At 40.4% G+C, this 12,993-nt stretch overlaps 1 protein-coding gene across 6 annotated transcripts in view; it reads right to left on the bottom strand.

Annotated features, from left to right (window-relative positions):
* Positions 1-12,532, bottom strand: part of DPY19L4 (dpy-19 like 4) — a 68,791-nt gene extending 56,259 nt beyond the window's left edge. For 3 of the 6 annotated variants that reach the window (XM_040494007.1, XM_040494008.1, XM_040494009.1), the window contains exons 1-2: positions 12,395-12,532; positions 7,871-7,981 (exon numbers count right to left, since the gene is read on the bottom strand). In XM_040494007.1, the coding sequence (XP_040349941.1) occupies positions 7,871-7,981; positions 12,395-12,410 (127 nt within the window). In that variant the 5' untranslated portion in view covers positions 12,411-12,532. Of the gene's footprint in view, positions 1-7,870; positions 7,982-12,180; positions 12,200-12,394 lie in introns of those variants that run through there. The other 3 variants (XM_040494011.1, XM_040494012.1, XM_040494010.1) reach the window with 2 other exon arrangements.
* Positions 12,533-12,993: the final 461 nt, after the last annotated feature.

Below are 12,993 nucleotides of genomic sequence, written 5' to 3'. Positions count from 1 at the left end.
GCACCTGGGTGGCTCAGTTGGTTAAACCTCTGACTTTGGCTCATAACATGATCTCATGGGTCATGAGTTTGAGACCTGCGTCGGGCTCTGTGCCACAGTGTGGAGCCTGTTTGGGATTCTCATTCTCATTCTCTCTCTCTATCTCCCCCCCCTCCGCCCCTCCCCAGCTTGCTTTCTCTCTCTCAAAATAAATAAACTTAAAAATAAAAATAAAATAAAAATAAGTGTATCAACATTGGTTTGTTAATTATAACAAGTATACCATACTAATATAAAATGTTAATAAGAGGGAAAACTGTGTGGGCAGAGGGAGGGTATAACAAGGGAACTCTACACTATCTGTTCAGTTCTTCTATAAATCAAAAAAGGTTTCGGGGCGCCTGGGTGGCGCAGTCGGTTAAGCGTCCGACTTCAGCCAGGTCGCGATCTCGCGGTCCGTGAGTTCGAGCCCCGCGTCAGGCTCTGGGCTGATGGCTCAGAGCCTGGAGCCTGCTTCCGATTCTGTGTCTCCCTCTCTCTCTGCCCCTCCCCCGTTCATGCTCTGTCTCTCTCTGTCCCCAAAATAAATAAACGTTGAAAAAAAAAAATTAAAAAAAAAAAAAAAAGGTTTCAAAAATTAAAATCTATTAATCAAAAGAAAGAATAAAAGTAATGTACTACGAAATATCTAAAGGAAAGATAGGGGTTCATTCAGAATTACTATTGATAGCTTTTCCTTATCAAGGAGTTTTTTTTCTTGAGGAATAATTTACATATTATATAGCCATTTAAAGTATATAATTCAATGATCTTTGATGATTATGTATTTAAAACATCATATACAACTGTTACATATATATAACTACTTCTTGATGAAACAACATAAAACACATTTGGATTTTCTACACACAGGATGATTTGGTCCTGCTATAGCTATTAGGAATAATAAGGCGTAAGGGCCCAAAGTCCAGCTATAGCTATTAGGAATAATAAGGCGTAAGGGCCCAAAGTCCAGTGTTCAGTCCAAAGACTGACAGGTCTGTAAAAAACTCAACTTGCTGATTTGTTCGTTTAGCTAAACTAAAATCTTAACCATTTTCAAAATATTATTTAATAAATACTAGTTTTCATATAATACTAGAGACATTAATCAGACTAAATAGTTAGATATCACTAAGTCAGGGCACCTGGCTGGCTCAATCAGTAGAGCATGGGACTCTAGATCTCAGGGCTGTGAGTTCAAGCCCCATGTTAGGTGTAGAGATTACTTTTAAAAAAGATATCAGTAAGTCTATGAGAATTATATTCAAAATGCTTTAGAGGGGCGCCTGGGTGGCTCAGTCGGTTGAGCGGCCGACTTCGGCTCAGGTCATGATCTCACGCTCCGTGAGTTCGAGCCCCGCATCGGGCTCTGTGCTGACAGCTCAGAGCCTGGAGCCTGTTTCAGATTCTGTGTCTCCCTCTCTCTGATCCTCCCCGTTCATGCTCTGTCTCTCTCTGTCTCAAAAATAAATAAACGTTAAAAAAATAAAAAAATTTTATTTAAAAAAATGCTTTAGAAACACTACTCAATAAATCAAATATTAGTATCAGTATAACAAAATCATTTTAAAATTACTGTTTTCAGAGGCACCTGGCTGGATCAGTCAGTGAAGCGTCCAACTCTGGATTTCGGCTCAGGTCATGATCTCACAATTCATGAGTTCAAGCCCTATATCAGACTCTATGCTGACAGTGTGGAGGCTGTTTGGGATTCTCTCTCTCCCTCTGTCTCTGCCCCTCCCCTGCTTGCTCTCTGGCCCTCAAAATAAATAAACATTTCAAAATAATAAATAAAATTACTGTTTTCAACAGCATGTGTAAAGCATTTGGCCTGGCACATAGTAAGAGCTCAGTAAATACTAGCTATTATGGTTGAAATATATGTGCAAAAATATATAAGATAGTCATTTAAAGCAATGTTGACATAATATGAACTATAAAAAACTGGTAAGGAAACTTATCAATGGTGGCAGTTTAACAAAAGTTCTTCCAAGTTTCTGAACATCTCTTCCTGTTTTTTTCATTAAGTCTTAGATAATGGCAAATTAACCCTAATTATCTGGGGCTATTATAAAAAGTATGTAAACCAAATCCTACATATAAATGTCTTACCTTAATACTAAATATGCTGTTTTCAAAGTTTTTTGTGAAGAGTCAAAAATGGAATAAAAAAAGAGCACTACATAAATGTCTGTATCAGTAACACAGGTCATAGTTAAGTAATATTTAAAGCTAACGAAAAATCTAATGACATGTTAGGAAAAGAAATGTAAGATTCAATTTCACAAAAAGTTAAAAAAAAAAAAAAGGAAAGAAAAGGAAAAGTATAACTGCATTGAAAAAACTACAAGCAATACTTGCCAAAACTTTTAAGAGTAGTTCCATCTACTGGCATTATTCATATATTTTATTTTTATTATACTTTTCTCCATTTTCCATATTTTCTGCCCTAAAAATATATTTTTGTAGTCAGGGGGAAATACTATTTTATAGTAGTTATCTCTAGTTATCTCTAGATTGTTTAATTTAATCTTTCTTATATTGTATTTTCCAAAATGTTTTAAATAACCACTCTATTAGTAAGCTTTGCTGTGATTAAAAAAAAAGGTACCCCAAATTATTAGTGGCTTACAAAATAAAGGTTTAGTTCTCACTTATACTACTTGTTGGTATTGGGTCTGCAGTGACTCTCCACCCAATTCCAGACTTCAGATTAGCTGTGGTTCTTCTTGGATCTTCTTCAGAGTTCCAGATTGGGGTCAATCCCTATTTGAGACATGCTATTCTCATGAGGAAAAGAGCAGGAGAACAGGCAGAGCATACAATGCCTCTTACAGTTTCTGGTCAAAAGTAGTACAGTGTTGCTTCCACTCACATCCCATTGGTCCACGTGAGTCATGTGGATAAGCCTGACAATGAGGTAGTGAAGTAAACACTGCTTCAGAGACTGCGCTCCAAATCACATGGCAATGGGAAGGAATGGATAATTCATTTTAGGGAAGGGAGCAAATATTTGGGAACAGTAAAAGAGTCCACCAGGGTCTGCCCCACTCATCACAAACACTCATTTCCTGCCCAAAGGCAAAACACTCTCACTGCTTTTCAAGAAAAACATCCTAAGAGCAGCTTATTCAGCTTGTTTCCTGCATGTATACATCATTTTAAGATCTGAATAGTTGCATCCTCTTAAATTTAGGCTGATACTTCTTTTAATAGTACATCTCTCTTGGGGTGCCTGCGTGGCTCAGTTAAATGTCCAACTTTGGCTCAGGTCATGGTCTCACGGTCTGTGAGTACAAGTCCCACGTCAGGCTCTGTGCTGACAGCTCAGAGTGAGGAGCCTGCTTTGGATTCCGTCTCCCTCTCTCTCTCTGCCCTTCCCCCCACTCACGTTCTCTCTCTCTTTCTCTCTCTCTCAAAAAACAGATAAACGTTAAAAAAAAAAGCAAACAAAAAAACAAAACAGTACATCTCTCAAAAGCTTAGCAGGCAATTCTCCTAGATATTTACCTAACAGAAAAAAAAGAACAAATGTCCACAAAAATATCTGTAGAACTATGTTCACAGAAGCCTTATTCATAATAGCTAAATACTGAAAACTACTCAAATGTCCAACAAGAAAATAGTTAGAAAATTACAGCAACATGAATGAATCTCAAAATGATTATATATATATATATTTTTTTAATTTGTTTTAACATTTATTTATTTTTGAGACAGAGAGAGAGCATGAACAGGGGAGGGTCAGAGAAAGAGGGAGACACAGAATCTGAAACAGGCTCCAGGCTCTGAGCTGTCAGCCCCGACGCGGGGCTCGAACCCACGGACCGCGAGATCATGACCTGAGCCCTTCGAAGTCGGATGCTTAACCAACTGAGCCACCCAGGTGCCCCAAAATGATTATATTTTTAAAGGATAAAATGCTAAGTGAAAGAATCCAGACACAAAAGCACACATGTTGTATGATTCCACTTACATGAAATTCTACAACATGCAAAACTAATTAATCAATATTGATAAGTATCCGAAGAGTGGTTGTCTTAGGGGGTACAGGGAAAATCTACTGGAAGGGATACAAAGAAACTTTCTGGGATAACGGAAATGTTCTGTATCTTGCTAATTGGACTAAGATGTCAAAACTCATTTAATAAAACACCTAAGACTCTGGGCATTTTTTAATATGTTAACTATACAGCTATACCTCAGTGCAGTTCCAGACCACTACAATAAAGTGAATACTGTCATAAAGTGAATCAAATTAATTTTTTTGGTTTCCCAGTATATATAAAAGTTATGTTTACACTATACTGTAGCCTATTAAGTGTGCGATAACATTACATCTATAAAAACAACATACCTATCTTAATTAACGCTAAAATAAGCTAACCATCGCCTGAGCTGTCAATGAGTCACAATCACTGATCACAGATCACCACAAGAAATACAATGATAATACACTGCAAGAATTAACAAAATGTGACACAGAGACATAAAGTTAGCAAACGGTGTTGGAAAAATGGAGCCAATAGACTTGCTTGCCACTAACCTTCAACTCATTAAAAAAACAAAAAAACAGGGGCGCCTGGGTGGCTCAGTCGGTTAAGCCTTCGACTTCGGCTCAGGTCATGATCTCAGGTTTGTGGGTTCGAGCCCCGCATCGGGCTCTGTGCTGACAGCTCAGAGCCTGGACCCTGCTTTAGATTCTGTGTCTCCCTCTCTCTCTGCTCCTCTCACGCTCTGTCTCTCAAAAATAAATAAACATTTAAAAACAAAAAAAAAACAAAAAAACAAAACAAAAAAAAGATAATCTGCAAAGTACAACATGAAGCACAATTAAAGGCGGTATGCCTGTACCTTAATTTTTAACAGTTAAATCACTTATTTTTGCAAAGAAAAAAACAATTTTGTTAGCTTTTTACCTACTCGATTCTATTCAGTTCCATGTTCCAACAACTACACAGTAGTCCCCCTCCCCACTGTCTGTGGGGGATATATTCCAAGATCCTTAGCAGATGCCTCAAACTGAATTCTAGTAGTGAACCCTAGATATGCTATGTTTTTTCCTATACATACACACCTAGGATAAAGTTCAATTTATTAATTAGACACAGTAAGAGATTAACAATAATAGCTAATAATAAAATACAACTATAACAATATGCTGTAATAAAAGTTATGTGAGCATGGTCTCTCTCTTAAAATATCTTATTGTACTGTACTCACTTTACTTCTTGTGATGATAGGAGATGATAAAATTCCCATGTGATGAGATGAAGTGAGAAGAATGACAAGGCATTGTGAGTGTGACATAGCATTACACTGCTAACAGTACATACTTTGACAATGCGTCAGAAAGCAGATCATCTGCTTCCAAACTCTGATTGACCAGATAACTGAATCCATGGAAACTGAAACTACTGGATAAGGTGGGGGACTACTGTAACCACAATTTCATTTCTAGATGAGTCTTGGCAAGGTTTAACTACATGTATTTGAGCTTTTGTAGAACCACACTCTATCTTACTTTATCCAACTGAAAGGATTTACTAGGAAATACCTTAATGCATTCATATATTTTAACAAACTATGTGCTGACAGCCATGCCCCTGATTTAGTCATTGCCCTGAGGATTCATCTTAATCAGCCTTTGTTACTCAAAGTATTTCTCAATTTTCTCGATTTTACTAGCTGAAATAGACAGTTCTAACTCAACACTACAAGTCCCAGAAAATTTAGATTCTCTATTTTTCTCTTCATTCCCGCTTGCAAATAGGCCAAATGTTTTAAATTCATCTTTCTTGTAATCAAATGCAGCTGATAACCAAGGCACTCTAGTAACATTCTGTTTTATAATCTTGTTACCTAAAATAATAAAAAAATTTAGTATTAAAATTGTAACTATTCACAGGAAACAGATACAAATGTTTTGTCACTGCATAACATGGATTATTATTTTTCCAGCTTCCAAAAAATTTTCTTGCTGCTAGCCCCTAAACTAGCTCTATAGATGACCCACTGCCTTTACCTTATTTGAGAAAAAAATATATAAATGTGCCTTCGACTCTTTATGGGCAAGAAGCAATTTGAGAAGGCATTTCAGTCCCTAGGGATGGCATGTTCTCCAAAGCCATCTTCATATATGGTTCAGCAGGATAACAGAAAAGGAAGGACCTCTAGAGGGTGGACTCAAGGACCACACAGAATAATGAAGCTACTCCCAAGGTAAACAACTGGGGCCTAATCAAGAAACATCCCTACACCAGAGTAAGACCTCATATTTATCTTGTAGGATTTCAAAACTGCTATGAACCAGTGGCTGATGTACGTCTCTCTTCCTCTGAGGAAAGAAAAGTTAACATAGCATAGCAGCTCTACAATTACTTTGCCAAGAAAGGTCTGCTTGCAAGGTAAACTCTGCTGGAATCTGGGAACTTGGATTTCAGGAGGGTTATCACCATTCTCTCATGTTAGTTTACTGTACCTGACCTGTTTGTACAAACAATGTGGTTCATGCTCATTGCTTTCCTTCTGGGAATCTAGTTTGGGTATGTGGTAGGAAAAGGTATGGCGACCAGCTAACAGTAAAAACTCTGTGCAGGGGACCCTGGGTGGCTCAGTCGGTTAAGTGTCCAACTTCAGCCCAGGTCACAATCTCACAGTCCGTGAGTTCAAGCCCTGCATCAGGCTCTGCTCTGACAGTGCAGAGCCTGCTTGGGATTCTCTCTCTCACTCTCTCTATGCCCCTCCCCTACTCGCACTCTATCTCAAAATAAATTAAAACACACACACACACACACACACACACACACACACACACATTCTGTGCAGAGCCATTAACGAGCTTCCCTGGTAGACAAAACTTTACAAATGTCACAATTTGATGCTTGAAGGAGTTAAGCACATCTTGTGTAACTCCATTAGGAAAGGAATCAGGGAAGCTTATGCCTAGATCTTACAGATTTTGGCCCACAGACCTTTCCCTTTGCTGATTTTGTTTTGTACTGTTCACTGTAATAAATCGCAGCTGTAAATATTCTGAGGCTGTAAGTCCTTCTAGCTCATCACCAAACGGGGGTGGTCTTGGAGACCCCTGACACAGAGCACATAATTTATCTTTTTAATTCATGGGTCTCTGGACTAGAATGAATCACAGCTGGCCCTGAACAAGACCTTGGGCCTCAAGACTGATGCCATGACCGGGTAAGACTGAGTGTCTTCCTGGGTCAGAGAGGTAGTGAGAGTATTTTGTCTGACGGAGAAAAGCAAATATTTATGACTAAAAGGACAGAATGTGGTAGACTGTTACTATTATTCCCACTTATTTTGTCCTTTCTTATAAAAAGATTATTCATCTCTGCCCACTACCATGTGACTTGCAATGCATCCCTGTAGTCAGAGTATACTTCTCCATCTCATTGTCTGGATTAATCATGTGATTAATCATGTGACTTATGTGACTTACTTGGGTCAACAGAATGTGACTACAAGTAACGGTGTGCCAGTTCAACAGAAACTTTAAGAGACACCGAATGATTCTGCCTGTTCTCCTGTTCTTTTCTTCTGCCATAAGAAAACCATATCCCAAATAGGGGCTGTTCCTTCAAGATACATGAAGCTAAACCAGCCAACCTGCAGCCACAACACGTAACATTAGTCAGAAATGTGTCTTTTGTAAGCCAGTGAGATTTAGGGTTTGTTCTACAACAAAACCTATGAAAGTTGACTGCCAACACCATACAGTTAATCTCAAAATAGGCATAAACATTTAAAACATTAATATAAAATATACTACCTAATGTATAAAAAAAACATTTTTATAGTGGCATGAAAACAAATTTATCTAACTTACGTTTTGGAGCTCTTTCAGGCATTGGAGTATCGTGAATTTTCTCTTCTTTGGCAGATTCCTTATTTTCTGAAGACTTCAGCTTTCTTCTCTGGCGCAGTTCTACAGTTGGTCCTTAAAATATTTAAGAAGTTATTGCAACATGTGTATCAAGCTGTTCTAATCTGTAATCCAAACGAATTCACTTTTATTATAATAGGGCAATGAGTCACATAGAGATCTTTTAGTATCAAAGATAACTTTTTTCCACAATTATTTTAGCACTTCTTGAAAAACAATCTTTCATACAAAAAAAAAAATTTAGGTTCTGTCTGCCATCTGTGCTTTCAGAGTCCTAGTGATAAATCAACAAGCTCTTCTCCTGAGATAATGTTATTTTCAAAATATCCCAAAATAAGTAAACTCCTTTCTAGAATGACTGGGGAACAAGGTGTTATTTAATACATTAGCATAATATTCTAGTTACCTGAGAGTATCACATTCATCATTCAAGGATTAACCATTTTTTTAAATTTGAATATAATAAAATACATTGATCATAAAATTATACTTCATTTTTAAAATAATCCTGCAAGCTCTGCAGAATTTCACAGTGCTATGGTATTGCCATTGTAATAGATTGTTTTATAGATTTAGGTGTTAGAAATAGGCTGAACCTATAAATATCCCTATATGTGGGAAGTTGTCAGAAAATTTCCCAATATTAGACTACCCTTTCTATGTCTGATAAAAAATGTAAAGCAAAAAGTACCTCCAAACTAGTAAACTAAATTCCGAATGAAACAAGAATTTACTATATTCAACCTAACTACGTTTCCTTCCTAGAATTATCTTATAGAGTCGACTATGACTGTCGTGTAGGTGCAGACTGTCCTCCCAACCTTATAAGATGGTTCAAGAATTTATTTCCTTCTTTTTTTTTTTTAATTTTTTTTTTAACATTTATTTATTTTTGAGACAGAGAGAGACATAGCATGAACGGGGGGAGGGCCAGAGAGAGAGGGAGACACAGAATCTGAAGCGGGCTCCAGGCTCTGAGCTGTCAGCACAGAGCCTGATGCGGGGCTCGAACTCACGGACCGTGAGATCGTGACCTGAGCAAAGTCGGACGCTCAACCGACTGAGCCACCCAGGCGCCCCGAGAATTTATTTCCTTCTTAACGGAGCAGAGGAGAGTTTTCTTTTCTCTTAGGAATGACTTTAGGCTATGAAATGTGAGCCTAAAAAGACAAGTCACAAAAGGAAAATGAATCAGCTACTGTTGATCAGATGAAGGGTTCTACCTTTACAGTGGAGGGGCACCAGGTTGGCTCAGTTGGAGGAGCACGTGACTCCTGATCTTGGGGTCATGGGTTTGAACACCATGTGGGGTGCAGATATTAAATAAATAAAACTTTTAAAAATTCCTTAAAAAAAAATCCTCTAGCTTTACTGTGGAAAATGAAAAAACAAATACACATTTTCTTAATTTATTTTTTTCTAAATGTCTATACCCAAATGGTGCTTGAACTCATGCCCCTGAGAAACAAAGCTGCATGCTCCTCCAACTAAGTCAGCCAGGTGCCCCTATTGGTTTCTGCTCTGATCATGATGTTCATGGTTCATGCTGACAGCACGGAGCCTGCTTGGGATTCTCCCTCTCTCCCTCTCTCTCAAAATAAATTAAATAAACTAAAAAAAAAATTTGTTTTCCCCTGCTCTGTGATAAAAGAAAAGTTAAAAGCACCCAACAAGGGGCACCTGGGTGGCTCAGTCAGTTAACCATAAAACTTTTTTCTTTTTAAGTTTTTAAAACGTTTGTTCACTTTTGAGAGACAGAGACACAGCGTGAGCAGGGGAGGGGCAGAGACAGAGGGAGACACAGAATCCGAAGCAGGCTCCAGGCTCTGAGCTGTCAGCACAGAGCCCGACGTGGGCTCAAACCCACAAACCGTGAGATCATGACCTGAGCCGAAGTCAGGCGCTTAACTGAGTGAGCCACCCAGGTGCCCCAAGCATAGAACTCTTGATCTCAGCTCAGGCCATGATCTCATGAACCGTGAGCTCTGCGGTCACGGCACAGAGCCTGCTTAAGATTCTTTCTTTCTCTCTCTCTCTGCCCTTACATGCACTCTCTCTCAAAATAAACAAATACATATTTTTTTAAAGTCAAACTAAATGAAAATGATAACATAAAGGGGCACTTAAGTTGGTTAAGTACCCAACTCAGGCTCAGATTACAATCTCACAGTTAGGGAGTTCGAGCCCTGCATCCAGCGTTGTGCTGACAGTGCAATGCAGAGCCTGCCTGGGGTTCTCTATCGCTCCCTGTCTCTCGGCCCCTCCCCCATGGTTCGTTTACACACTCTCTCTCTCAAAATAAATAAATAAACTTAAAAAATAAAACGAAAATGACAACATAGCCACAAAAATAACCCAGTATTTCAGTCTCTGGTCCAGCGACCTTCACATGAGATAGTGAGCAGAGCTACAAATAGGCCAGCAAATGTCCATCCAAACTATTCCACATGAAGTGTTAATACTGCAATATTCAAAGTTGTCACTTGTTTGTTCTAACATTTCTTTCAGGAAGCCTTAAGTATGAACAACCTGAGGCTCTACTGCATCAAGAAAGACATTTTTCATAAGATGAGATTCTCAAAATTATGTACGTGGAGTAACAGTGGGACAATGAAAAGGATCCAAGTGAATGTGAATGATAACAAAAAAGGGATCTAGGGAAGATATGGATACAAGTAAAATACACCATGTAGACTAATTTTAAGATAATATGTATTTTGAAAAAATTTAGAGGGCCAAATAAACGTAAGGCACACAAAATAATGCCTAGCACACAGACATGTTTGCTATAAATATTATCATTACTAGCATTATTTTAATAAATAAGAATATAATTATTCATTGCTATTATATCCCAGCACCTAACATAGTAGGCACCAAATGTTCACAGAATTGAAAAATTTGTTGAATGAAACTATATTTTAAGAAAACTTCAATCCATTAATTGTTCCATTTAACATGTATTTGCTTATCTGTAATTCTACAATGAAAAATCATTTTTCCTTTTTTATCCCATGAGTAAATTTTACAGAATAGTGTGGTATTGATTTAATTAAGTGTAACCATAATATCCTAAAGCAATTTCTCATTTTGCATGATGCAAAATATTAAAGACTTTTAGTATTGCAGTACTTTTTTCCTGCTTTAGATTAAGCATGAAAGGGCTCATGGAAACATACAAGCTAGCTTATCAACTTACTCCACAGATTTGCAAGTAGTCAGAAAAGGAAAAAAAAATCAAGAAATGTTGGAAACTACTGCAACCAAAAATAAAACCAAGGTAACAAATGGAATTACTTATCCCTTATCAACTACAAACAGCACTGGTTTTGAAGTTGTATATTAGGAAGAGTGTCTTAAATTTAGATCAGCTTTAACACTCTGAGAACTCAAAAAAGAGGAGGCAGATAATGAAGTCAGTGTGAGCATAGACAGAGACAAGGCAGAAAGCCAAAGAGCAATAAACAATGTTTTAAATATCACTTTCCACCGAATTCTTGAAATTCCCTCCTTGCACTCTTGGTTCAATAAAGGTTTAAATCTAAATGAGATCACATTCACAACCGCACTCAAGGAAGTAAAAAGTCATGTTTCCCACCAGGATGCAAAATCTAACTGCTCAGTCAAGCGACACCATCAAATAGACCTGTTCCTGACACTAGCACGGGTATTATGAAGTTGTTATGCCATGAATGCTTCCTGTGATATCTATCACTAGCTGATCAATTCCTCCAACTCCCCAATTGTCTCTCATACTTATCATTTTAAATATTACTGAAGGGCTTAATTTTCTTAACATTGGCCCTGTGGGGGCATGGAAAGCTTTCTCCCGCCCACCCACTTTCACCCTCAAAGCACTCGTGGCTTCCTAATCCTTACACCCTTATACTTACACCCTAATACTTACACCCTTCAGCCTTTGCCACCTCCCCCTAACCTGTAAGTGACCAGGCCTTCTTCAGTTTCCCCTCCCCAACCCCCGCCTCTTTCTACACTCTAGGCGTGCGGCTCCTCTCGCCCTGTGACTTCGTATTTATCAGCGTCCACAGACCTCTGAAGAGGGCACTCAGAATGAGAGGCATTTGGTTAAACACTCTCACTTTCAAATATGCACTCAGTGCCCAAGCCTCCATCTTCTAAACCAAACTATGCTCCCCACCCCATTAATTATCTGCTAGTGGCCTCCCCTCTCAAGCACTCCTCCCACCCGCAGCTTTTTCTCTACCAGCCCGATTCCCAACTTTAAGCTCCACCTTTGCTTCCCACTGAGGCGGACAAAACTTCAGGCCACTCACTCCGCTCCTAAATGTCCCCGCGCCGCCGCCGCCCCGCTTCTTTCCGCCCCCCAACCCGCGCGGCCGCGGCCGCTGACCGCCCGCAGCCCAGGCCTCTGGGCCCCTCGCGCCCCCGCCCCTCTTTCCCGCGACCACGAGCGACAGTTGGCGCGCTGGACCCCGGGGCCGTCACCTTCTTCCTCCGCCATCGTCTCCGCGGAGGTCCCGGCGCCCCTCAGGCTCCCGCGCGGCCCGGAGTCGCCGGTCCTCAGCGTCGCCGAGCCCCTCGGCAGCCCCAGGACAGCTCCCGGCCGCCGCGCCCCCACTTCCTGACCCGCCCCCCTCCGGTGTCGCCGCCAACCGCGTCCCCCCAGGTGGCCCGGGAACCAGAGAGCCGGGAGCGAAGGGCAGCCGGAGCGTTTTGCGGGCGTGCCTGGGCCTGCGCGGGCAGGAAGGGGAGTCGCCGCGGGTGGCACCGCCTACAGCCCTCGCTCCGGGCCCGCTCCAGCCGTTTGCCGAAGCCCCTCCCTTCGCCCGCCCCTTCCGAAAGGTGGGAGCGCAGGGGGCTGGCCGAGGCTTTTGTCTTCCGACTCAGTCGGAGAGTAGCGTCGGCCACATCTTCCAGATCCGAACCCCATCCGCGCCCCATTTTACAGAGAGGAAGCTGAGGCCCCCGAGATGGACTGGAGGCCATCTGGAAGCCAGGGCTCCGAACTCCTCTCGGTACCTGCGTGCCGGGTGATTTCAGGCAGCGGTAAAACGCTCTGGGTGGCGCTTCGGTGTAGTAGGCCA

Source organism: Herpailurus yagouaroundi, unplaced genomic scaffold (assembly GCF_014898765.1).
Source record: "Herpailurus yagouaroundi ecotype Mexico unplaced genomic scaffold, PumYag 186, whole genome shotgun sequence".
NCBI lineage: Eukaryota > Metazoa > Chordata > Mammalia > Carnivora > Felidae > Herpailurus > Herpailurus yagouaroundi.
The sequence above is the reverse complement of the archived record's forward strand: the minus strand, read 5'-3'. Positions and strand labels throughout refer to the sequence as shown.